At 37.8% G+C, this 27,160-nt stretch overlaps 1 protein-coding gene and 1 long non-coding RNA gene across 2 annotated transcripts in view; one reads left to right on the top strand and one right to left on the bottom strand.

Moving 5' to 3' along the window:
* The window catches only part of LOC133757661 (uncharacterized), a 289,895-nt gene that overhangs the window by 198,675 nt on the left and 64,060 nt on the right, over positions 1 to 27,160 (bottom strand). The gene's annotated exons all lie outside the window — the stretch shown is intronic.
* On the top strand, positions 2,689 to 3,207 carry LOC133758356 (glycine cleavage system H protein, mitochondrial-like). Its single transcript, XM_062189521.1, has one exon. It carries the CDS (start codon positions 2,689 to 2,691, stop codon positions 3,205 to 3,207), a length of 519 nt encoding a protein of 172 aa, XP_062045505.1.

Below are 27,160 nucleotides of genomic sequence, written 5' to 3'. Positions count from 1 at the left end.
CTTCTCCAAACCTGGGAAATTTTCTGCTAGTATGTCACTGAAAATGCCTTCTAATCCTTTCTCCCTCTCCATGCCTTCAGGAACTCCTAGAACCCGAATGTTGGGTTTTTTAATAGTATCCTGTAGATTCCCGACAATATTTTTTAGATTTCTAATTTCTTCTTTTCTTTGGTTTGCCTGTTTCCTTTCCTGTTCTCTGTCTTCTAAGTCTGATATTCTCTCTTCTGCTTCGCCCATTCTGTTTTTAAGGCTCTCTAATGTGTTTGTCATTTGATCTATTGAATTCTTCATTTCATTATGATTTCTCATCACTATCACAGTTTCTTGTTCTACTAGTTGTTTCATTTCATTTTGATTCCTCCTTAATATTTCATTTTCATGAGAGAGATTTTCTATCTTGTCCATTAAGGATTTCTGTAGTTCAAGAATTTGTTTTTGAGAACTTCTTAATGTTCTTATCAATGTTTTGAGATCTGCTTCTTGCATTTCTTCGATCTCATCATCTTCATAATCTTGAATTGGGGTGTCTTTTTCATTTGGAGGTGTCATAGTATCTTCCTTGTTCTTGTTACCTCGGTTTTTGCGTTTGTTGTTTGGCATGTTGTAGATATTTGGTTTCTTCACTGTGGTGTTTTTTCTTGTTACACTATGGCTCTATATTAAGTGGACTGTCTGCTTTTGGTGGAGGCTTAGAGGCTTGAGATGAGTGTGGATTGAGAGCTGTGTTTGCTTCCTCCTTGAGGGTGTGTCAAAGATGACACTCCCAGGTTAGGTGTGGTAAATCTCTCTTTCTTTCTTTCTTTTTTTGATTCAAAAGGGAAGTAATGCCGCACAGCTGAACGGAATTGGAGGTAGTTATCATGCAAATGATATACCCACAATAGCCAGAGATCGGAAGCTCTTTCCCAAGGACCACACAGGGAATCTCTGCTGCCCTCAGTGTGGACTCCAATTCTCCTGCAGTCTCCCACTGGGTTGTCAAGTTAGATGCTAATCTCCTGTTATTTCACCCCTCCCCCCAGAGTCAGGTTTTTCTGCTAGGCTCAGGGCCGGTGCAGACCTGAGGTCACCTTGCTTATGACGTGTGACCAAAATGGCGCCTGCTCTTTGTCTTGCTTGCCTTTGAGGGGTGAGTGGAGAGAGAGAAACTCGTGTCCGTATCGGTCACTTTTTTTTTTCCTCTCTCTCTTCTAGTTAGCCTGGTGAACTTTTCCCCACGGAGTTTCAAGCCTCGTTCCCTCTAGTCTCCTCTTTCCTGTTTCCCGCTGGTGTCTTGGGCTATTGAGGTTCGGCTCACCTCGTGTTCCAGCGCTGGTGTGTTGATTCTGCCGCTGGTGTCCCGAACTTGGGCTCCCACGCTCTCCACGCAGGTCCACAATGAATCACTAGTTCTGGAAGAGTTTCCTCTGCTGTTTTTTCCCCTACTCTTCCTTGACCCTGCAGTATCTCCACTTTTATTAACCTGTCACTCGCCCGGACTAATAGTGTGCTCCCTTCCTATTCCGCCATCTTGCCGCTCTCCGAAAATTAATTAATTTTAAAAAAAAAATTATGTAGGATCTCTGTCTTTAATGTGCTGTACACTGTTATTTAATGCTATAACTAGTACTCCAACGGTAGTTTTTTCACTTTGTGTTGCTATATGGGGCAAACTGTTGAAATCTTTACCTAATATATACTAAACTGATCTTCTGTATATAAAGAGAATTGAAAATGAATCTTGATGTGAATGGAAGGGGAGAGGGAGCGGGAAAGGGGAGGGTTGCGGGCGGGAGGGAAGTTATGGGAGGGGGGAAGCCATTGTAACCCATAAGCTGTACTTTGGAAATTTATATTCATTAAATAAAAGTTTAATAAATGAAAAAAAAAATTAATAAAAATTCTATACTACCCAAAGTAACTTACAGATTCAGTGCAATCCCAACCAAAATATCAAGGACATTCTTCTCAGATCTAGGAAAAAAGTGCTAAAATTCATATGGAAACACAAGATACCCCAAATACCTAAAGCAATCTTAAAAATATAAAAGCAAAGTTAGAGGCATCACAGTAGCTGATTTCAAGACATACTACAGGGCAGTTATAATTAAAATAGTCTGGTACTGGCACAAAAATACACGTAGACCAGTGGAACAAAATGGAAACCCCAGAAATAAATCCACACATTCACAACTGACTGATCTTTGATAAAGGAGCTTAAATCAATCCATGGAGAAAGGACAGTCTCTTCAACAAATGGTGCTGAGAAAATTGGATCTCTGTATGTAGAATTGTGAAACAAGACCCCTACTTTATACCTTATACAAAAATCAGCTCAAAAATGGATCAAATATCTAAATCTATGACCTGCTACTATCAAATTACTAAGGAAAACATCAGGGAAACTCTACAAGACAATAGCATAGGTAAAGACTTCTTGGAAAAAGATCCCAGAAGCACAGGTAATCAAAGCCAAAACAGACAATGGGATTACACCAAGATGAAAAGCTTCTGCACAGCAAAGGAAATGCTCAACAAAATGAAGAAGCAACCAAAAGAATGGAAGAAAATATCTGCAAACTATGCATTTGTTGAAGTATTAAAATCCAAGATCTACAAGGAGCTTAGATGCTCAACAATCATAAAACAAAAAATCCAGTTCAGAAATTAGCAAAGGGCAGCACGGCGACCCTCAGCACCCCTGCGAACATGCCGCTGCGAGTGGCGCAGAGCCTGCGGGCGGTGGCCTGCAGCCTGCTCGCAGCCTCAACGCCCACTGCACCCTGCTCACCTCTGCCCTGGCGGCTGCGGGCGGGCGCAGTCCGGACCCTGTGCACTGGACCCGCTCTGCTCTCGGTGCGTAAATTCGCAGAGAAACATGAATGGATAACAATAGAAAATGGTATTGGAACAGTGGGAATCAGCAATTTTGCACAGGAAGCTTTGGGAGATGTTTATTGTAGTCTGACTGAAGTTGGGACAAAATTGAAAAAACAAGATGAATTTGGTGCCTTGGAAAGTGTGAAAGCTGCTAATGAACTCTATTCTCCTCTATCAGGAGAAGTAACTGAAATTAATGAAGCCCTTGCAGAAAACCCAGGACTTTTCAACAAATCTTGTTATGAAGATGGTTGGCTGATCAAGATGACACTGAGTAACCCTTCAGAACAAGATGAACTAATGAGTGAAGAAGTCTATGAGAAATACATAAAATCTATTGAGGAATGACAGTGGAACCCTTACATGAACTAGTATGGAATAACTTAATCCAGCACAGTTTTCTCTTAAATTAGTGGCGGATAGGACTTAAAATAGCAACTTTTAGCAATCTTGATGGAAGAAATACTACTTTAAACTCTGCTACTAGAAGAAAATATACCCTAACTTTGTAATGATTGCAGAAAAACTCAATATGCGTCTTTTTCACAGTACCTTGTGATTTTTATACTAGGCCCTAGGCACTGGTATTCAGAATATATGAAGTTATCTGTGGTAAAAACTAGTTTTACAAATAATGTAATTCAAGGATAACATTGTTTTCTTAAGCCTTATATAACATTGTAACTTGCTTATACTCATCCCTGGATTGGGGTCAAAATATGTAATGATCTTTCCATTGGAAGTAACTGGGAATACACAACAGTTTTTGTTAGTTGTACAGTGCCAGAGAAAGAACAATACTATCTTAATTTTTGCAGTGTACTGCATTTGCTGGTACTGTTTTATGCAGCAAAATAAGAAACATAAATAGAGTTTCAACTTCCTCAAGAAGAAAAAAAAAGAAGAAATGAGCAAAGGACTTGAACAGGCGAACAGGCATTTTTCAAAAGATGAAATTGAAACGGCAAACAGACACATGAAAACATGCTCAGGATCACTAGTCATCAGGGAAATGCAAACAAAAACCAAAATGAGGTTTCTCCTCACACCAATTAGAAGGGATGTCATCCAAAAAACAAAAAATAATAAATGCTGGCAAGGATGTGGGGGTTAGGGGGATATTGTACTTTAACACACTGTTAGTGGGAATGTAAACTAGTATAGTCACTGTGGAAGACAGCATGTATATTCCTCAGAAATATGAAAATAGCTCTACAAATTGACTCAGTCATTTCACTCCTGGGAATTTACCCAAATGAAAAGAAATCAGCATACAAAAGAGTTGTATGTACTCCCATGTTTATTACAGTTCAATTCACAATAACTAAGATATGGAAGCAACCTATATATCCATTAACTGATGATAGGTTAAAGAAAAAGTGCATAGTATACACTATTTTGCATATATACACTAGTGCATACTACTCAGCCATAAAAAAAGAATGAAATCCTGTCTTTTGCAACAAAATTGATGCAACTGGAAGCCAATATGCTTAGTGAAAGAAGCCAATCCCAAAAAGAGAATATCATACCTTTTCTTATATGTGGCAGCTAATATAGAATCTAAAAAAATGAGGCACTGGCATTGTGGCACAGTGAGTAAAGCTAATACTTGCACTGCCAGCATCCCATATGGGCACCAGTTTGAGTATCAGCTGCTTCACTTTTCATCCAGCTTCCTGTTAATGTACTGGGAAAGCAGAATAGGATGCCTCACAGAATAGGGCCCCTGTATCCATGTGGGAGACCAGGAAGAAGCTCCTGGTTCATAGCTTCAGCCTAGCCCATCCCTGACCATTGAGGCCATTTGCTGCGTGAACCAGCAAATGAAAAACACTTCTCTGTGTGTGTGTGTGTGTGTGTATCTCTCTGTTTCTCCCCCCCCTCCTCTGTAACTCTGTCTTTCAAGTAAATAAAATAAATCTTTTCAAAAAGTGTGCAGTAATGAACTGGACATCTTGTGATATGATTCTTTTAGCCCCCTTTTACACTCCTGTGGAACTGTAGTCTTCCTACTGTTTATTGAATATTATGGTTAGTGGTGAGTAAAGACTGTTATTATAGTTGATTAAAATTATGTCTTTCTAAAAATCAATGAAGAGAAAGGAAGGGAGGAAGGAGGAGGATTGTGGCCAGGAAAGGAGAGTGAGAGAAGTATGGTTATCTTCTTAGAACTATACCTATGACATGCATAAAATCTGTTCTCTTTGTATTAATAAAAAATTAGCATTTGGCAAAACTTAAATCCCTTGGTTAGGTACTGCTAGCAGTAGATACCTGCAAAAGATATTCCCAAGATAGCAAAGTATCAGAGATACCACCAAGGTGAAGCTCAAAGAACCTTAGTGCAGCACTCTATCATTGCGTTGAGGGTCTTGGCCAGCAGCAATGAGGACTTCTGAATGGACCTTAGGAGGAATTCCATACTGCTATACTTCCAAAAATATCACCATAGCCTAATCAACACAAATGCATTTAGTATAATTTGATGCATTCAGCTAGAATGTTACTTCAATATTTTTTTTAAATCAAGTATATGGAAAAAGAGTTGTATAACTTAAAGATTCCTAATTTAATAACCCTAAGGCTAGACCCTCTCCCTCTCGCTCTTCTTTTAGCTTTAACATATGTTGAGGGAAAGTAATCTACCTATATATTTGAACCTGATTAAATATGTCACCGATTAGAAAAAGTAATCTTTTATGAACTCAAACCTATGTGTATCTGGTCACAGAAAATTGCAAAATACAGGGCCAATCTGTTATCTGCTTGCAGTGCAAAATGAATTTGCAAGTAAGACTCAGCTACCATATTCTTGACTTCTGGTAAACTAACAAATGGGTGCATAACATGCTACCCAGCATGATATCTTAAAATTTTTGGATTTCCATTTCTCTCAAATACATATATATTTATTAAAGATTTATTTATTTATTTGAAAGTAAGAGTTACACAGAGAGAGAAGGGGAGGCAGAGAGAGAGAAAAAGAAGTCTTCCATCTGCTGGATCACTCCCCAATTGGCTGCAATGGCCGGAGCAGTGCCAATCTGAAGCCAGGAGCCAGGAGCTTCTTCAGGGTCTCCCACGCAGGTGAAGGGGTCCAAGGACTTGGGCCATCTTCTACTGCTTTCCCAGGCCATAGCAGAGAGCTGGGTGGGAAGTGGAGCAGCCAGGACTCACACTGCCCATATGTGATGCCAGTACTGTAAGCAACGGCTTTACCCACTATGCCATAGTGCTGGCCCCACACTCTCAGATATATATTTTAAAGATTTATTTTATATATTTGAAAGGCAGAGTAGCAGATAGAGAAGAAAAGACAATGAGAGAGAGAAATCTATCCATCCTCTGGTTTACTCTCCAAATCTCCAGAGGCCTGGGCTGTGCCAGGCCAAAGTGAGAAGCCAGAAACTCAGTCCCCATCTCCTACATAGGTGGTAGTGGCCCAGGCACTTGGGCCATCTTCCACTGCTTTCCCAGATGCATTAGCAGGGAGCTAATGGTGCAGTCAGCACTTGAACTAATGCTATGATATGGAATCCTAACCCCTCTCTTGAATATTATGCTTTTTCTGATTTACATATAATTTGAGTGAAGTAGCAAGGGTTATCAGTTAATTTTGAAACAAATTTCTAGTTTTCTCATAATAAGTTTCTTGAAAAACTTAATAGAAATATATCTTTATACGATAGCAAACTCTCAAATATCAATTTTTAGTATATAAATTGCATTCAGCAAACTTGTGGGAATCAACTATTGAAAATAAATGGGAGAAGAGACAGAAGGTGACGTTTCCAATGCTTCATCATTCCTTTTCTATAGAAATTCTTGAAACAATATACAAATATCTTAATAAATTTCATTTCCAGCCAAAACATATTATATAGTTTATCCCTTTTAATATGAAAACTAGTCCAAGTACATTCTCTGTAGCTTTCCAAAGTAAGTTATTCAGTTAATTTCTCCTACTATTTTCAAAAGATACAGATTTTATATTGTGTCTATTGTAAAATTTCAATAAATAGAGTTTGGAGAAAGTTGACTATTTGGACCTAAATGTCTTAGTGATTAAATAAAAATAAAGTCCTAAAATGTAAATATAGACGTCAAAGGTAGAACAGCAACTAAATAGATGCTAATTTTAAAATTGTGTGTGTGGTATTTTTGTTTTTAGTAAGTTCACATTTTCAAAACACCTGCAAAGATAGGTAAAATAATTTCCATACAGACTTCAACATGATTTATCAATTATTAACACTGTGGCACGTGTTCTTTATAATTTCCTCTCAAATATGTAATCATCTGAAAGTCTGTTATACACGATTATACACGTCTTTTCTCTAAACCTTTAAATTGCAAAGCAAGTGAACATAAGTATAGGCAATGATCATACATAAAACAAAACCAGAAAATTTAACATGGATTCAACAGTCTTATCTGACATACCAATTGTTTCAATGATATTTTTATATCATTTTTTGCCAGTTTAGGATCTAACCAAGCATCACACATTGCATTTAGTTGTCACATGTCTTTAATCTCCTTAAGTCTAGAAATATCCTAAATTTCTTTAGTTTTCATCCTATTGACATTTCAGGTCACTTTTAAAGAATGTCCCTCCAGGCCGGCGCCGTGGCTCACTAGGCTAATCCTCCCTAGCGGCTCCGGCACACAGGGTTCTAGTCCCAGTCGGGGTGCCGCATTCTGTCCCGGTTGCCCCTCTTCCAGGCCAGCTCTCTGCTGTGGCCAGGGAGTGCAATGGAGGATGGCCCAAGTGCTTGGGCCCTGCACCCCATGGAAGACCAGGAGAAGCACCTGGCTCCTGGCTTCGGATCAGCGCGGTGCGCCAGCCACGGCGGCCATTGGAGGGTGAACCAACGGCAAAGGAAGACCTTTCTCTCTGTCTCTCTCTCTCTCTCTCTCACTGTCCACTCTGCCTGTAAAAAAAAAAAAAAATGTCCCTCCAATTTGATTTCTCAAAAGTTTCTTTGTGGTTAGATTCAGGTCATACATTTTGGCAAGAATAACTTCAAGTTATCTATTGTTCCTTTACTGCTTAGGTCAGCTTTGATACTTCGCTCAGAGGACATCTTTCAGTTTCCTCCAATGTAGTTACCATTTTTCTATTTAAAATAAATAAATAATTTTGGGGACAAAACCCTGAGACTGTAAATATCCTGTTATTCATCAAATTTTCACTTATATTTTGGCAACCATGGTAATTCTTGTCTGAATCAATTATTATGATGGCTGAGAAATTATTTTTAGCCTCATAATTTTCTCTAATTTTATTAACTGAAACTCTATCATGAAAAGTTTTAAAATCCCCAGATCTTTGTATTCAAACTTTCTCTGAAATGTGCAATAAAACATAAAGGTTTAGTACTACTCTCGTTTATCTGATTTTTAAACATTTTGCTTTAAAAATATCTTCCAAGGTAAAAAAGAAATTTAGCAGGCATATAATGAGTAATCAATAAATGTAACTTGTTTAATGTTAAACATTAAATGCCTGCATTGTCTGTTCCTTTATAATTTAGTAATACTTCTGGTGTTCACCAATTAACATGACTTATAATTGTTAAAACATAGCAACATATCAATGAGTAACTGTTAAAGCTCAGACAGAACTTAAAGTGACCTAATCCTGGATTTTACAGATGAAACAAACTCCTCAAATGGACAAATTATTTATTCAAGGTCACATCAATAATTAATAACAAAACAAGCCCAGAGATTCTCTCTTTAAAGTATCTATAAGAAATGTCAATTAAAAATAAAACCTATCTTACATGTAAAGGCAAAAAAAAAATCTTTTATGTTTTTTTCAGATAGTTAAGTGAGGCCTTTTGAAGCCAGATGGTACAAAAGATATCATTATTAATGACCTTTTAAGAATTATTTAAAATTGTAAAATGAAGAGAACCAAGCTGCAAAAGGCAATAATGTTATTTTCCTGATGGTAGGACTTTCATTTGGAAATATAATGGGCGCAGGTATCTTTCTGTCTCCCAAAGAAGCATTGAAATACACCCCATTCGCTGAGAATCAGTCCAACTCTCAGCAGGTACATGTACAGTGGTATGTATGCTGACTGCTCTTCATGTAGAGATGGGGACAGCTTCCCCAGGACTGGAGCACAGAAAAGCATTATCAGTATATCCCAAGGTTCTCTATCCTCTGATTCCCGTACTTCTCAGGAGCACAACGTGCTTACAAAACTTTATTGTTGGTAAGTTAATTACTCAGCTTTGTTATCCCTGACATTTCAAAGCCAATCTTCTAAGAAAGGATTTTTTTTTTGTCATTTTGTTGTCTGCAGAAATTCTAATTGTTTGAGATTTAAGAATAGTTTCAGTCCATACCAATATATGTCATTTACTTTTTTTCCTTCAAATGGGAAGGAAAGAGTAGGCTTTAAAATGTTCTCACTGATAAGCTTTCTTTCACAATTTGTCCCAAATTGTACATCTCCTCCCTCTCTTTTTCCACTCTTAAATTTAACAGTGATCACTTTTCAGTTAAAATTTAAACACCTAAGAATAATTGTGTGTTAATTACAGAGTTCAACCACTAGTGCTAGAACAACAACAACAACAACAAATACTAAAAAGGATAAAGTATTACATTGTACATCTAGAGTCAGGACAAGAGCTGATCAGGTCATTGTTTCTTATAGTGTCCATTTCACTTAACAGGTTTCCCCTTTGGTGCTCAGTTAGTTGTCACCGATCAGGGAAAACAAATGATATTTGTCTCTTTGGGACTGGCTTAATTCACTCAGCATGATGTTTTCCAGATTCCTCCATCTTGTTGCAAATGACCGGGTTTCATTGTTTCTTACTGCTGTATAGTATTCTATGGAGTACATGTCCCATAATTTCTTTATCCAGTCTACTGTTGATGGGCATTTGGGTTGGTTCCAGGTCTTAGCTATTGTGAATTGAGCTGCAATAAACATTAATGTGCAGATGGCTTTTTTATTTGCCAAATTAATTTCCTTTGGGTAAATTCCAAGGAGTGGGATGGCTGGGTTGTATGGTAGGGTAATGTTCAGGTTTCTGAGGAATCTCCAGACAGACTTCCATAGTGGCTTAACCAGTTTGCATTCCCACCAACAGTGGGTTAGTGTCCCTTTTTCCCCACATCCTCTCCAGCATCTGTTGTTGGTAGATTTCTGAATGTGAGCCATTCTCACCAGGGTGAGATAGAACCTCATTGTGGTTTTGATTTGCATTTCTCTGATTGCTAGTGATCTTGAACATTTTTTCATGTGTCTGTTGGCCATTTGGATTTCCTCTTTCGAAAAATGTCTATTGAGGTCCTTGGCCCATGTCTCAAGTGGGTTGTTTGTTTTGTTGTTGTGGATTTTCTTGATTTCTTTGTAGATTCTGTTTATCAACCCTTTATCTGTAGTATAGTTTGCAAATATTTTTTCCCATTCTGTTGGTTGCCTCTTCACTTTCCTGACTGTACAGAAACTTCTCAATTTGATGCAATCCCAAATGTTAATTTTGGTTTTGACTGCCTGTGCTGTTGGAGTATTTTCCAGGAAGTCTTTGCCTGTGCCTATATCTTGCAGGGTTTCTCCAATGCTCTCTAATAATTTGATGGTTTTGGGTCGTAGATTTAAGTCTTTAATCCATGTTGAGTGAATTTTTGTGTAAGGTGATAGGTATGGGTCTTGCTTCAAGCTTCTGCACGTGGAAATCCAATTTTCCCAGCACCATTTATTGAATAGACTGTCCTTATTCCAGGGATTAGATTTGGATCTTTGGTCAAATATAAGTTGGCTGTAGATGTTGGGATTGATTTCTGGTGTTCCTATACTGTTCCATTGGTCTATCCATCTGTTGCTATACCAGTACCATGCTGTTTTGATAACAACTGCCCTGTAGTATGTCCTGAAATCTGGTATTGTGATGCCTCCGGCTTTGTTTTTGTTGTACAAGATTGCTTTGGCTATTCGAGGTCTTCTGTGTCTCCATATGAATTTCAGCATCATTTTTTCCAGATCTGAGAAGAATGTCTTTGGTTTCTTGATTGGTATTGCATCGAATGTATAAATTGCTTTTGGGAGAATAGACATTTGATGATATTGATTCTTCCAATCCATGAGCATGGAAGATTTCCCCATTTTTTGGTATCCTCTTCTATTTCTTTCTTTAAGGTTTTGTAGTTTTCATTGTAGAGATCTTTAACGTCTTTGGTTAAGTTTATTCCAAGGTATTTGATTGTTTTTGTAGCTATTGTGAATGGGATTGATCTTAGCAGTTCTTCCTCAGCCATGTCATTGCCTGTGTATACAAAGGATGTTGATTTTTGTGCATTGATTTTATATCCTGCTACTTTGCCAAACTCTTCGATGAGTTCCAGCAGTCTCTTAGTAGAGTTCTTTGGGTCCCCTAAATAAAGAATCATATCATCTGCAAAGAGGGATAGTTTGAGTTCTTCCTTCCCGATTTGTATCCCTTTAATTTCTTTTTCTTGCCTAATAGCTCTGGCTAAAACTTCCAGAACTATATTGAATAGCAGTGGTGAGAGTGGGCATCCCTGTCTGGTACCAGATTTCAGTGGAAATGCTTCCAACTTTTCCCCATTTAATAGGATGTTGGCCATGGGTTTTTCATATATTGCTTTGATTGTATTGAGGAATGTTCCTTCCATATCCTGCTTGCTTAGAGTTTTCATCATGAAAGGGTGTTGTATTTTATCAAATGCTTTCTCTGCGTCTATTGAGAGAATCATATGGTTTTTCTTCTGCAGTCTGTTAATGTAGTGTATTACATTGATTGTTTTGCGAATGTTGAACCATCCCTGCATACCAGGGATAAATCCCACTTGGTCTGGGTGGATGATCTTTCTGATGTGTTGTTGCATTCTATTGGCAAGAATTTTATTGAGTACTTTTGCATCTATGTTCATCAGGGATATTGGCCTGTAATTCTCTTTCAATGTTGCATCATTTACTTCCAGAAAATTTTTGATTTCTCTTTTAATTTCTTCTATGACCCATTGTTCATTCAGGAGCATGTTGTTCAATCTCCATGTGTTTGCACGTGCTCTGGGGATTCCCAAGTTGCTAATTTCCAATTTCATTCCCTTGTGGTCTGAGAAGCTGCATGGTATGATTCTAATTCTTTTGAATTTGCTGAGACTTGCTTTATGGCCTAGTATGTGGTCAATCCTAGAGAAGGTTTCATGGACTGCTGAGAAGAATGTAAAGTCTTTAGATGTAGGATGAAATATTCTGTAGATATCTGTTAGATCCATTTGGGCTATAGTGTCATTTAAATCTCCTGTCTCCTTGTTGATCTTCTGTCCTGTTGATCTGTCTATCTCTGAGAGTGGAGTATTGAGTCCCCCAGTACTATTGTATTGGGGTCTAAGTCTCCCTTTAAGTCCCTTAACAAGTCTTTTAAATAAGCCTGTGCCCTGTAATTAGGTGCATATACATTGATAATCGTTATATCCTCCTGTTGAATGGATCCCTTAATCATTAAATAGTGCCCCTCTTTGTCTCTCCTGACAGTTTTTGTGGTAAAGTTTATGTTGTCTGATATTAAGATGGCTACGCCTGCTCTTTTTTCATTTCTGTTGGCATGGTATATCTTTTTCCAGCCTTTCACTTTCAGCCTGTATGGATCATTGTTGGAAAGATGAGTTTCTTGTAAGCAGCAAAAAGATGGGTTTTGTTCCTTAACCCAATCAGCCAATCGGTGTCTTTTAACTGGACAGTTCAAACCATTAACATTCAATGTGACTATTGAGAAGGAGTAACTTTGCCCTGCCATTTGCCAAAGATATTTTCTAATATATGGTTTGAGACTCCTGTGATCTTTTGCTGTGAGGTTTCCTTCCTTTATCTTCTTTCATATTGGTGACCGTGTTTCTGTGTTTCTGTATGTAACACATCTTTAAGCATCTTTTGCAGGGCTGGACGAGTGGCGACAAATTCTTTCAATTTCTGTTTGCTGTAAAAGGTCTTTATTTCACCTTCATTCACAAATGAGAGCTTTGCAGGATGTAATATTCTGGGCTGGCGGTTTTTCTCTCTTAGTACCTGGGCTATATCTCGCCATTCCCTCCTAGCTTGTAGGGTTTCTGATGAGAAGTCTGCTGTGAGTCTAATTGGAGATCCTCTGAGAGTAATCTGACGTTTCTCTCTTGCACATTTTAGGATCTTTTCTTTGTGTTTCACTGTGGCGAGTTTGATTACAACATGTCGTGGTGAGGATCTCTTTTGGTAATGTTCATTAGGGGTTCTATGAGCTTCCTGTACTAGGATGCCTCTGTCCTTCTCCAAACCTGGGAAATTTTCTGCTAGTATCTCACTAAAAAGGCCTTCTAATCCTTTCTCCCTCTCCATGCCTTCAGGAACTCCTAGAACCCGAATGTTGGGTTTTTTAAGAGTATCCTGTAGACTACTGACAGTATTTTTTAGATTTCTGATTTCTTCTTCTTTTCTTTGACTGTTTCCTTTCCTGTTCTCTGTCTTCTAATTCCGATATTCTCTCTTCTGCTTCACCCATTCTGTTTTTAAGGCTTTTCTAATGTGTTTGTCATTTGATCTATTGAGTTCTTCATTTCATTATGGTTTCTTGTCACTATCACAGTTTCATGTTCTACTAGTAGTTTCATTTCATTTTGATTCCTCCTTAATATTTCATTTTCATGAGAGAGATTTTCTATCTTGTCCATTAAGGATTTCTGTAGTTCAAGAATTTGTTTTTGAGAACTTCTTAATGTTCTTATCAATGTTTTGAGATCCGCTTCTTGCATTTCCTCTATCTCTTCATTTTCATAATCTTGGATTGGGGTGTCTTGTTCATTTGGGGGCATCATAGTGTCTTCCTTGCTCTTGTTACCTCGGCTTCTACGTTTGTTGTTTGGAATGTTGGAGATAATTTATGTTTGTTTTTTTTTTTTTTTGGTTTTTTTTGTTTTTTTTGTTTTTTGCTGTGGTGATTTTTTCTCGTTATACTATGCCTCTAAGTGGGCTGTCTGCTTTGATGGATCTTTAGAGGCTGTGATGGGTGTGGCCAGAGAGCTCTGCTTGATTCTTCAGGTTTAAGGCTGTGCAAAAAGTGACTCACCTTGCTCCTCGCTGGATCTCTCTCTCTCTCTCTCTTTTTTTTTTTTTTGACTCAGTTGGGAAGTAATTCCGAATGGCTGAGTGGAATTGAGGGTAGTTGAAATCTGGCTTCTGTGAGTATTCGTTTGATCTACCCCTGGGACCACACAAAGAGTTTATGCAGCCCTCAATGTGTTCTCAAGTTTCACCTTAGACCCAAAGTTACTGAGTTTGTGTACTCATTGCCGCTTTACATATGTAAAATGGTGCCTGCTCTTTGTTTTGCTCAAGTGGAGGGAGGGGCCTCTGCCTTTCCCCACTAATGTCTCACGTTTCTCAGGCTTTTGTCTTACCTCCTGCTCGTTCCTGCACTGGGGAGATTCTTCGGCTCGGCTCCCGCGGTTGGGTTTCCACGCGGTGGGCTCCTTGTAGGTCCTCTGTGTCACATCCACTAGATCCGGAAGCGTTTCCTCTGCAGTTTTTTTCTTGAATCTTTTCCTGAGGCTACAGTAATTCCACTTTTATGAAACTTTATTTTCCAGACTATCGGTGCACGTCCTCACTATCCGCCATCTTGGCTCCGCCTTCAAGACTGTCCTCTTTCATGGATTGACTTTGGCTCCTTTAGCAAAGATTAGTTGTAAATGTCTGGATTGATTTCTGGGGTTTCCAATCTCTTCCTTTGGTCTACATGTGTATCATTGTGCAAGTACCAGGCTGTTTTGATTATAACTGCCCTGTGGTGCATCTTGAAATCTGTTATTGTGATGTCTCCAGCTTTGTTTTTGTTGTTTAAGATTGCTTTAGCTAATCGGAGTCTCTTGTGTTTCCATATAAATTTTAACATTATTTTTCCTAGATCTGAAAAGAATGTTGTTGTTACTTTGATTGAGATTACATTGAATCTATGTTTCTTTCAGCTATGTGGACATTTTAATGTTTTTTTAATTCTTCCAGGCCACAGACATGGAAGATTTTTCCTTTTTCTCTGTATTCTTCTATTTCTTTATGTTTTATAATTTTAATTGTAGAAATCTTTTATCTCCCGGTTACTCCAAGTTATTTAATTTTTATAGCTATTATGTATGGTACTGATCTTACAGGTTCTTTCTTGCCCATGGGGTCTTTGTATACAAAGGCTATTGATATTTGTGTGTTGATTTTATGTACTACCACTTTACCAAATTCTCTTATGAGTTCCAATATTCTCTCAGTGTAGTCTTTTAGTTACCCTGTATGTAGAATCATGTCATTTGCAAACAGGGATAATTTGACTTTCTCCTCTCCAATTTGTATCACTTTAATTTCTTTTTCTTGCCTAATGTCTCTGGCTACAACTCCCAGAACTAAACTGAATAACAATTGTGAAAGTGGACATTCATCTCTGGTTCAGAACTTAGTGGAAATGCTTCCAACATTTTCCCAATCAATATGGTGCCAGCTGTGGGTTTGTCATATACTGTTTTGATTGTGTTGAGGAATGTTCCTTCTACACTCAGTTTGCTTAAGATTTTTATCATGAAAGGATGTTGTATTTTATAAAATGTTTTCTCTGCATCTATTGATATTGTTATGCCTTTTATTTCTCAATTTGTTAAGGTGATGTATCACATTAATTAATTTGCATATGTTGAACCATCACTACATGCCAGGCATGAATTCCACTTGGTCCAAGGGAATGATCTTTCAGATGTGTCGTTTACTTTGCTTAGCTAGTATTCTCTTGAGGGTGTTTGTATCTATGTTCATCAGTGATAATGGTCTATAGTTCTCTCAGTGTTTTATCTTTTTCTGGCTTAGGAATTAAGGTGATTCTGCCCTCATAGGAGTTTGGGAATTGTTTTGAATAGCTTGAGAAGAATTAGAATTAGTTCTTCTTGAAAAACCTGGAAGCCATCTGGCCCTGGGCTTTTTTTGTCAGGAGGGTCTTTATTAGTGATTCAATCTCTGTCCTAGTTAAGTTTTCTATATCTTCATGACTCAATTTTTGTAGACAGTATGTGTCCAGGAATCTATCTATTTTTTCTAGATTTTCCCATTTGTTGTCATATAGCTATTTGTAGTTCTTTCAGATGATTCTTTTTATTTCTGTGTTGTCCATTGTTAAATTTCCTTTTTCATCACTGATTTATTGATTTGGGTCTTCTACTTCTTTTTTTTATTAGTTGGACCAATGGTGTATAAATTCTGTTTTTTTTTTCAACAAACCAGCTCTTCACTTCACTGATCTTTTTTACTTTTTGTTTCAATTGTGTTTATTTTTCCTCAGACTTTAATTATGTATTTCCACCTATTAGTTTTGGATGATTTACATTTTATATAGTAAAATTTACTCTTCTATTTCTCTATTATTTCCTTTACCTTTTTATCCTGATATACTATAAGGGAAAACCCCTTTGGACCCCTTTATACAACTATGTAATTATTTTCTTTCTCATATAGAGGCTAAATTTTATTCTGAGTTAAATAAACCCCTAAATTAGTTACTGATTTATATTTAAGTTGGTAGTCTGAAGTAGAAATTTCTATTTTACTTTCATGTCCAAAAATACTTATACTATTTTCTAAGAAGTAGATATGCCAAGTGAGAAAGATTCTTACCTCTTTTGATACAAAATCTCTCTCAAGGGGCCAGCGCTGTGGCATACTAGGTTAAGTCACTGTCTGCAGTGCCAGCATTCCACATGGGCATCAGTTTGAGTGCCAGCTGCTCCACTTCTGATCCAGCTATCTGCTAATGCATCTGGGAAAGCAGCAGAAAATAGCCCAAGAGCTTGGGCCCTTGCATTCATGTCGGAGACCTGGAAGAAGAGGCTGGCTCCTGCCTTCAGCCTGGCCCAGCTCCAGTTATTGTGGACATTTAGGGAGTGAACCAGCAGGTGGAAGATCTCTCTCTCTCTCTCTCTCTCTCTCTCTCTCTCTCTCTCTCTAACATAGCCTTACAATTAAATAAATAAATCCTTTTCAAAAAGTCTCTCTCAACTATTATCACGCATTAACTATCTTAGGTCACATATGAAAAAAAATTCGATAGCATGTGAAAGAATTCATTGCTCTGTGGTAATCAGAGAGTTCAGTAACTGCAAACTTTTTATTAACATTGCTATGAAAAAATCACTCTTCTAAAATATTGCAACATTTCTTTTTTATTGATGAGAGTGCTTAGTAAAAAAACTGTTTTCCTTGATGATTAATTCTGAACATTAGTTTTCATTGCACAAATCACTTATGGAAATGTCAACTGTAAAGAACTGAATAAATCAGGTTTAAGAATTTTCAGAGTGTTGTTTAAGCATGTTCCTCATATTAGTTGTTTACCTGTCACAGTCACAGTACTTTTCTCTGCAAACTAAATGGAGAGTAGAAAAAGTGACTTGAGAGTTCCAGTCAATTAAATTCTAACTTAAAGTAGATGTTTCATTGTTTCTTTTTTAAAAAACCTCTGCAATCATGTGGGTGGCAGAAGTCCAAAGACTTGAGCCATCTTCCATTGCTTTTCCCAGGCCATTAGCAGCTAGATTGGAAGTGGAGCAGCCAAGAGATGAACCCACACTCATATCACATGCCAGCATCACAGCAAGTGGCTTTAACAGCTATGCCACAACATCAGCCTCCAAAGCAATCTTAAACAATAAAAACAAAGCCAGAGACATCATAATACCAGATTGTAGTGGAATGAGAAGGCCATGCCAAGGTGGCCACTGGCAAGCGAGCGTCAGTTAGTCAGGAATGGCTTTGAAACCCACCTGGCTCTGGAAACTGCCTGGCGACAGGCTGTGATTGGATGGATTTGAAACTGCCTGGCGACAGGCTGTGATTGGTTGGCTCTGGAAACTGCCTGGCAACAGGCTGTGATTGGTTGGGGTATAGACCGCCCCTTGACCAGATTGGCTGGTCTTGGCTATATAAGCTGTTGTATCAACTGTAATAAACGAGTCTGAGGGCTGCTCGCCTCAAGCCTGCCCTCACCCGACTCCCGGGGTCTGTGTGTTGACTCCGCGCCTCTTGCCCCCACCACGCTGCTCTTCTCAGAAACGAACCCACTGCAACATTGTAGAGAAATCAACGGCAACACCAGATTTCTAGAATTACTGATGTACTGTCATAATCAAAACAGCCTGATACTAGCACAAAAATAGACACGCAGATCAATGAAACAGAATAGAAATCCCATAAGTTTATCATACATCTACAACCAACTAATCTTTGCCAAACAAACTAAAATCATTCTCTGGAGAAAGGACAGTTTGGGGGCAGGTGCCATGACTCACTTGGTTAATCCTCCGCCTGCAGTGCTGGCATCCCATATGGGCACCAGGTTCTAGTCCTGGTTGCTCCTTTTCCAGTCCAGTTCTCTGCGGTGGCCCGGGAGGGCAGTGGAGGATGGCCTGAGTGCTTGGGCCCCTGAACCCTCAGGGGAGAATCACCTGACTCCTGGCTTTGGATCAGCACAGCACCAGCTGTGGCTGCCATTTGGGGGGGGTGAATCAATGGAAGGAAGACCTTTCTCTCTCTCTCTCTTACTGTCTATAACTCTACCTGTCAAATAAATATAAAAAAAATTTTTAAAAGAAAGGACAGTCTTTTCAAAAAATGGTTTTGGGAAATCTGGATTTCATATGCAGAAGTTTGAAACAAAACCCCTATCTTACATCCTATACAAAAATAAACTCACAGTGGGTCAATGATCTAAACTTAAGACCATTAAAATATTAGAGGAAAACATAGAGGAAACACTGAAAGTTACTGGCCTAGGCAATTATTTCTTGGATAAGACCCTACAAGCACAGGTAATAAAACAAAAATAGACTAATGGGATTACTTCAAGCTAAGACACTTCTGTATTGCAAAGGAAACACTTAACAAAGTGAAGAGGCAAGAGGCAACTGACAGAATGGGAGAAAATATTTGCAAACTATGCATTTGACAAAGGATTAATGTCCAGAATATATAAGGAGTTCAAGAAACTCAACAATAAAATGAACAATCCAATTAAGAAATGAGCAAAGGACATGAACAGGCATTTTTCAAAGGATGAAACACAAATGGCCAATAGACACATGAAAAAAGTCAACAGGGAAATACAAATAAAAATCACAATGAGGTTTCACTTCACTGAATTTTGAATGGCTATCATCCAAAAATCAAAAAATTACAAATGCTGGTGAGAATGTCAATAAAAAGGTGCCCTAATACACTGTTTGTGTGTATGAAAATTGGTATAATCCTTATGAAAACCATTATGGAGACTCTTCAGAAAACTGAAGATATATCTTCCATATGACTCAGCTATCTCACTCTCGGGAATATATCCAAAGGAACTGAAATCATCATATGAAAAAGTTATTTACTCTCTCATGTTTATAGAAGCTCAATTCACAGTAGCTAAGATATAGAATCAACCTACATGTCCATCAGTTGATGAATGGATAAAGAAAATGTGGTGGAACCTTACCAATTAAAAAGAATGAGATCCTGACATTTGCAACAAAATTGATGCATTTCATTAAGTGAAATGAGTAATACTGAAAAATATAAATATCACATATTTTCTTATTTGTGATAATTAATATACATAGAGTGTAAAATTGTGTGTGTATCATATTATTTGATATATAGTTATAAATACTACTTCACTAAATCATACCATATAAATGAAAATATACTCTTTCTCATGTTACCCAAAAAAATGGAGGCAGGGAATAGTGAGGACTCCTGGGGTACTAGTAATATCTTATTCTTAATTTGGATGTTGGTTATGAGTATGATCAGAGGACCAAAAACTCATTTATTTCCACACTTATGTGCAATTCGTGGTATGTGTATTGTATTTTATTAAAATGTTATTTAACAATTTAAAAACCTCTGGAAAATAAATTTTTAAATAAAAAAATAATTAAATAAATCTTGTCATTTGTGTATCATCAAAACCCACTTCAGGAAATCATTACAAAAAATCCACTCGAGAAGAGTAGAGAAAGTGACTTCACATCCCCCTTCACATAGAGCCTGGTGTGTTACTTGAGGATTAGTTGGGGGAAAAAACAAATACAATAATAGCAGATGTAAAATGACATAATCTGTGAAGCAATGAAGTGGGTGTGGGAGAATAAAAGACACCTGATGAATTACAAGGAAAGAGGAGGAACACAGCCTGTATTAAGGTAGGTGTTACTCATGAAAAACTCCAAGATCCTCACAAGTTATAGAACAGCATAATTGTATACAGCTGAGGCCAATACTTTGACAAACTCATTTGCTTTTCTATTTCTTGGTTCCTCCTCTTCATTTCTTCTCTTCCCTAGACCCTACTGTTCATCTTGAAACTTCTTGGCCCCTTCCCAAAGTCAAAATGACCTGTGGTGGCCAAGGAGGATGAGGGGAAAAGGCAGGCATATGTTCCAAGTTTCTTCACCACTATGTCCCTTTCCTCAAAAGAATAGAAGGGGGCCGGCGCTGTGGCTCACTTGGTTAATCCTCTGCCTGCAGTGCCTGCATCCCATATGGGTGCCGGTTCTAGTCCCAGTTGCTCCTCTTCCAGTCCAGCTCTCTGCTGTGGGACGGGAGGGCAGTGGAGGATGGCCCAAGTGCTTGGGCCCTGCACCCGCATGGGAGACCAGGAGAAGCACCTGGCTCCTGGCTTCAGATCGGCACAGCGACAGCCATGGCAGCCATTTGGAGAGTGAACAACGGAAGGAAGACCTTTCTGTCTCTCTCTCATTGTCTATAACTCTACCTGTCAAATAAATAAATAAATAAAAATAAGAATAGAAGGAAGAGGAATACAGATTAATCTCAGTCATTTCCCGTTGAGAAAGATCAGAGAATGTCTCACAGGAATTTTTTGATTCTATGTTTACTATAAAGTTAGATTAGTCATGTAAATGAAAAACATATGCAGTTGTGCTCTGTAAACATACTCACGTGTGAAACAGTTTATTTCAGAGTGGGAGGGGCATTTGATTTGAATAACAAGATATTATTATGACATTACAGGAAAGAAAATGACAAGGCCTTCATCCAGTCAATGGCACCTCAGACAAAGAAAATAAACAAACAGGGAGAACTAAATCAAGACCAGGTTTTTAAAGAGCCATGATACAAATTCCCACTTACAAAGCAAAAGAATTAGCATTAAACCAACTGTCTCAAAAATAAGAGAAGTCTAGTATTCAAAAAAATAGGCACTGCTGTTTTGCTTACATATATTTTATAACTACATAGATTAGGAGCTCCTTTTACTAAAAAAAAAATCCTTTAATTCAATTTTTTTAATCTGTTAACTCCCAATTTGGAGCTGGAATGTGGCAAATGTACACAAAAACACTATATGAATAAGTAAATCTTTAGTCTTTCTTATGCCCAAGCATATATGTTTGCAAAATTTCTAGTTGTGATAAGAAATATGGTCTGAGAGCTGATTCTCTGGTGTAGCAGGTTAAACAGCCATCTGCAGTGCCAGCATCACATATGGGCACTGGTTCAAATCCTGGCTGTTCCACTTCCAATCCAGCTCCATCCTAATGTGCCTGGGAATGCAATGGAAGATGGTCCATGTGCTTGGGCCCCTACACATATGTTGAAGATCCTGATGAAGCTCCTGGCTTCTGACTTCAGCCCTTGCTGTTGCTGCCCTTTGGGGAGTGAATCAATCTCTCTCTCTCTCTCTCTCTCTCTAATTCTGACTTTCAAATCAATAAATCTTTTTTTAAAAAATTGTGATCTGGTCCCTTGATAGAATTTTCAAGTATGTGTCAAAACAACTGACCTATTTAGTAATTCAACTCTAACTTGTACTTATTATAATATATTCTAGCCAACCAAGAAAATAATTAAATCTTAAGTAGACTTTGTTAACTGGGCAGGGATAGCATAACAGTACAAAAAGAATGGCATTCCTTTGCTAAGATCCATCACACATTAAGAACTTGACTCATGTGCTTAACCTCTAACATTTCTTGCATTAGCTTTCTTGTTTTTGCAATATTTGATTTGTAAAGTTTCAAAACCCTTTCACCACCAGCAGTTTTCAATCTCCTACATCTTTCTATATAAAAGCTTTACATACTCATTTCTTCCCTGAGACACTTGTGGCTTAGGCTTTGAGCACATCCCTTTTAGAATAGTTCCCTCCTCCCACCACAATAACTCCTTTATATGTTTTATGCTTTAATGTACAGACCAACTTTTTGTTTTTCATTGGCAACATGAAATTCTATAACTAGCTCTGGGTGCCTGGAGTAAAAATTAAACTATCACTTGAGATGCCCATGTCCCATTTTGGAGTGCCTGGCTTGAGTTCTGGTTACTCTGCTTCTGATCCGGCTTCCTGTTTGTGTGCACCCTGAGCAGCAGCAGGTGTGGTTCAAGAAATTGTGCCCCTGCCACTCATGTGGAAGATCCAGACTTAATTCCAGGCCTCTAAATTTGGCCTGAACCAACTCTGACTTTTGCAGGCTTACGGGGAGTAAACTCATGAACGTTAACTCTCTCTCTCTATCTCTCTGTGTCTCTTTCTGCCTTTCAAATTAAAATAAATAGATTTTTCAAATAGTTTTTTTTTGACAGGCAGAGTGGACAGTGAGAGAGAGAGAAAGGTCTTCCTTTGCCATTGGTTCACCCTCCAATGGTTGCCGTGGCCGACGCTCGCGGCTGGCCTTACCGTGCTGATCCAAAGACAGGAGCTAGGTGCTTCTCCTGGTCTCCCAAGTATTGCAGACTTTCATAAGTTTTTTTCTATCATCTAGTATGCCATATTTTATTTTCCGATTCACTTTCTTTTTTTTTTTTTTTTTTTTTTTTTTTTTTTTTTTTTTTTTTTTTTTGACAGGCAGAGTGGATAGTGAGAGAGAGACAGAGAGGAGAAAGTTCTTCCTTTGCCATTGGTTCACCCTCCAATGGCTGCCGCGGCCGGTGCACCACGCTGATCCAAAGCCAGGAGCCAGGTGCTTCTCCTGGTCTCCCATGGGGTGCAGGGCCCAAGCACTTGGGCCATCCTCCACTGCACTCCCGGGCCATAGCAGAGAGCTGGCCTGGAAGAGGGGCAACCAGGACAGAATGCGGCGCCCCGACCGGGACTAGAACCCGGTGTGCTGGCGCCGCAAGGCGGAGGATTAGCCCATTGAGCAGCGGCGCCAGCCCCCATTCACTTTCATTCACATGAATGACATGTTGATTGCTGCCAAGATTTGGAAATTATGAGCAAAGCTGCTATAAACATTCACATGCAGGTTTTTGTATGAGCATAAATTTTCAACAATATTGGGTGTAAAAAAGAGCATAACTACTATATCATATGGTCTTTTGTCTTCTAAGAAACTGACCAACTGTCTTCAAAGTGGCTGCACCATTTTTCATTCCAAGTAGCAATGAATAATGAGTTCTTTTCGCTCCACGTCTTCACCAGCAACCATTCTAATTGGTGTGTATTTGTATCTCATTAGTGTTTAATTATGGAGTTCCCTAATGACATACATTTACTTGCCATCTGTCTATCTTCTTTGGTGAGGCGTCTTTGCAGGTCTTTTGCTCTTCTTTGATGAGGTGTCTTTGCAGGTCTTTTGCATATTTTCAATTGGGTTGCTTGTCTTCCTATTGTTTGAAGAATTCTTTGTATATTTTGAAAATGTTTTCTCTCAGTCTGTGGCTTCTATATTCATTCCCTTGACATCTTTCACAAACCACAGGTTGGTTGTTTTTAAACATTTACTTTTTTCTTCATGTGAAAGGCAGAGCTATGAGAGAGAGAGAGATTCCATCCATTGCTTCACTCCCCAAATGGCCACAACAACAGGAGCCAGGCTGAAGTCAGGAGCCAAGAGCTTTTTCTGGGTCTCCAATGTGGGTGCAGGGACGAAAGGACTTTGATCATCTTCTGATGCTTTCCCAGGCACACTAGCATGGAGCTAGACCACCGGTTTTTAATTTTAATTAAGTCTATCTTATCAATTGTTTCTCTTATGGTTCATGGTTTTGTGTTACGTCCGAAATGTCATCACCATACTCAAGGTCATCTCCTAGATTGTCTCATAGAGGTTGTGTGGTTTTGTATTTTACACTTAGGTCTGTGACACATTTTGAGTTAATTTTTGTAAAAGATGTAAAGTCTATGTCCAGTTTCATTTATTATGCGTACAGATGTCCAGTTGTTTCAGTACGACTTGTTGAGGACTATCTTTGCTCCATTGAATTGGCTTTGTAACTTTGTTGAAAATGTTATAGTTATGTATATTGATCTCTTTCTGAGTTACTTGTTCTGTTCCATTTATCTGTTTGTCTATTTTTTGTCACCAACACCACACTGTCTTGATTACTGCAGCATTACATGTCTTGTAATTAAGTAGTGTTAGTCCTCCAAATGTATTATTTTATATTGAAAGGCTATTATAGGTCTTTGGCCTTGCAATATAAATTTTAGGATGACTTTATTGATAGCTACAAAGTCCCTTCCTAGAATTTTTACTAAGATTGCATATTGATTTACCATATCAAGTTGAGAATAACTGAAATCTTGACAATATTGAGGCTCCTGATCTATAAACATGGAGAATCTCCCCAATTTACTTAGTTTTCCTCCTACTTCTTTCATCACACTTATAACATTTTCCTCCTATAGTATCTGCACATATTTTATTATAATCAGATTTTCATTTGTTGTGCTGTACACTGTTATTTAATGCTATAACTAGTACTCCAACAGTATTTTTTCACTTTGTGTTGCTATATGGGGGCAAACTGTTGAAATCTTTACTTAATATATACTAAACTGATCTTCTGTATATAAAGAGAATTGAAAATGAATCTTGATATGAATGGAAGGGGAGAGGGATCGGGAAAGGGGAGGGTTGCGGGTGGGAGGGAAGTTATGGGAGGGGGAAGCCATTGTAATCCATAAGCTGTACTTTGGAAATTTATATTCATTAAATAAAAGTTTAAAAAAAATTTTCAATTGTGTGTTGCTAAGGTAAGTGGAAGTATGTTTTTAATTTCAAATTTCACTTGTTCACTGCTGATATATAGAAAAATTATTTTTCATGTTAACTTTATATCATAAAATTTTATTAGTTCCAGAAGTTTTTTGTGATTCAATTTAATTTTTACATAATTATGGCATTTCCAAACAAAATAGTTTAATTTTCTACTTCCCAATATGTATGTGTTTTATTTCCTTTTCATGTCTTATTGCATTAGCTAAGTTTTCCAACTTAAAGTTCCTAATCTTACTGGGGTAGCTTCCAGTTTCTTATGATTATGTATATTAGCTATAAGGTTTTTGTAGATTTTTTTTATCAATTTCAAGAAGGTTTACTCTAGTCTTAGTTTGCTCTTAGTTTTTTTTTTTTTAATCATGAGTGGATTTTGTCAACGTTTTTTCTGCCTCTGTTGATATGATAATGTAATCTTAATTCTTTAGATTGCTGATGTGAAATTATATCATTTTATTGTCAAATATTGAACCAGCCTTGCAAACCTTAGGTAAATCATACTTGGTTATGGTGTAAAATTCTTCTTATACCTCTTTGGATTCAGTTTGGTAATATGTTGCTGAGGATTTTTGCATTTTTGTTCATGAGATCTATTGGTCTGTAGTTTTCTTGTAAAATCTTTGTATAGTTTAGTATCGTGGTAATCATGGCCTCATAGGAGGAAATAGGAAGTATTTCTTTTACTTATGTATTCTATAAGAGATTGTAGAGAATTTGTACAATCTTTTCCTTAAATGTGTGGTACAATTTAGCAATTAACCCATCTGGGCCTGGTACTGTCTGCATTGGAAGGCTATTGAATATTGATTTGATTTCTCTATAGATGTAGGCCTATCCAGATTGTTTGTGGAACTTTTGACAGATTTTGCCTTTCAATGAATTAGTCTGTTTCATCTAGTTTACTGAGTTTGTGGTCATTGAGAAAGAATTTCTTTCTGTTTTAAAGGATAATTTCACATAGTAGAGAGGTCTAGGTTTGCTGGTTTTGTTTTGCAACATAGGGTTTTATTTTCCAACTTTGTGATAGCCTACCCACTCCTTTTAGCTGCACAGTTTATGAGAAAAGCTTGGATGTAATTATTATTGTTGCTCTTCTATGGAAAAGGTACTTTCCTTTCTCCTAATTTTTTTAGGGTTTCTCCTTTATCTTTTATTTTCCATATCTTGAAAATGATATACCTAGGAGGATCTTCTTTCCATTCCCACTTATCCAGCTTGGTAAACTCTGAGCTTTCTGGATCTGTTGTTTGGTTTCTCCAAAAATTTCTTCTGTTTCTTTATTCCTTTTTCTGTTGTTAACCTTTTGTAGTTATTCCACAGTTCCTTGATATATTATTCTGGTTTTCTTTTTTTAGTCTTTTATCCCTTTGATTTTCAGTTTTATACGTTTCTATTGTCCTATCCTTAAGTTCAGAGACTTGTTCTTTAGCTAGGTCCAGTCTACTAATGAGACTAGCAAAGGCATTTTTCATCCCTGATACAGTTTCTTATATCTAGCATGTCTTTTTAATTTGGAATTTCTGTCCGTCTATTAATACTATCCATCTGCTCATCATGCTGTCTACTTTTTCCATTAAATCCCTTAGCATCATACTTATAATTACACTTTTTAAATTGATGGTATGATAATTCCAATACCCTTCCATATCAGTCTGGTTTTGATGCTTGTCAGATCTCTTCAAAATGTCAAGGGTAGGTATTGGGATTGGCTTTTAATAAGCCTTGTCAGTTTTTATTAATAGGAATATAAAACATGCTCCATAACAGGACCTGTGTTAAACAGGCCTTTAGTAATTTTTTGGTAGTATGGACTGGGGGGGCATTCTTTAGTCCTGGTATGGGAGATCAGTCTTTTGTAACCTGAGATTCTGGACTGTGAATTTCACAAGTGCCTCTCAGTGCCCCTTCATTAGCTGAGAAAGAATGGCTAGCATGAGCTAGAGTTGGATATTTCCTCTCATCCATGTGGAAGACTGGTGAGGGGGGAAATTTGAGTCATATATTCCTTTTATTTAAGGTAGGTTAGTCTCCTAGTAGATTAGCCTAGTACATTAGACTCTGATAAAATAACTTCCCCTGCAGAAAGGCCTAATTACAAAGAACAAAATGCTCAGGTATATTTCAAAATTATTCCTTTTCCTCTCCTCCTTCTAGAAATATAAAGGAATTTTTCTCTGATATTCACTGTGAGGACCTTTTATAGCTGCTAGATGTAAAATCCACCAAAATGGGAGGGCTCCCC

The sequence above is a fragment of the Lepus europaeus genome, chromosome 4, assembly GCF_033115175.1.
Source record: "Lepus europaeus isolate LE1 chromosome 4, mLepTim1.pri, whole genome shotgun sequence".
In the NCBI taxonomy this organism is placed as follows: domain Eukaryota; kingdom Metazoa; phylum Chordata; class Mammalia; order Lagomorpha; family Leporidae; genus Lepus; species Lepus europaeus.
Note: the sequence above shows the minus strand (reverse complement) of the source record. Positions and strands in the feature narration are given on the sequence as shown.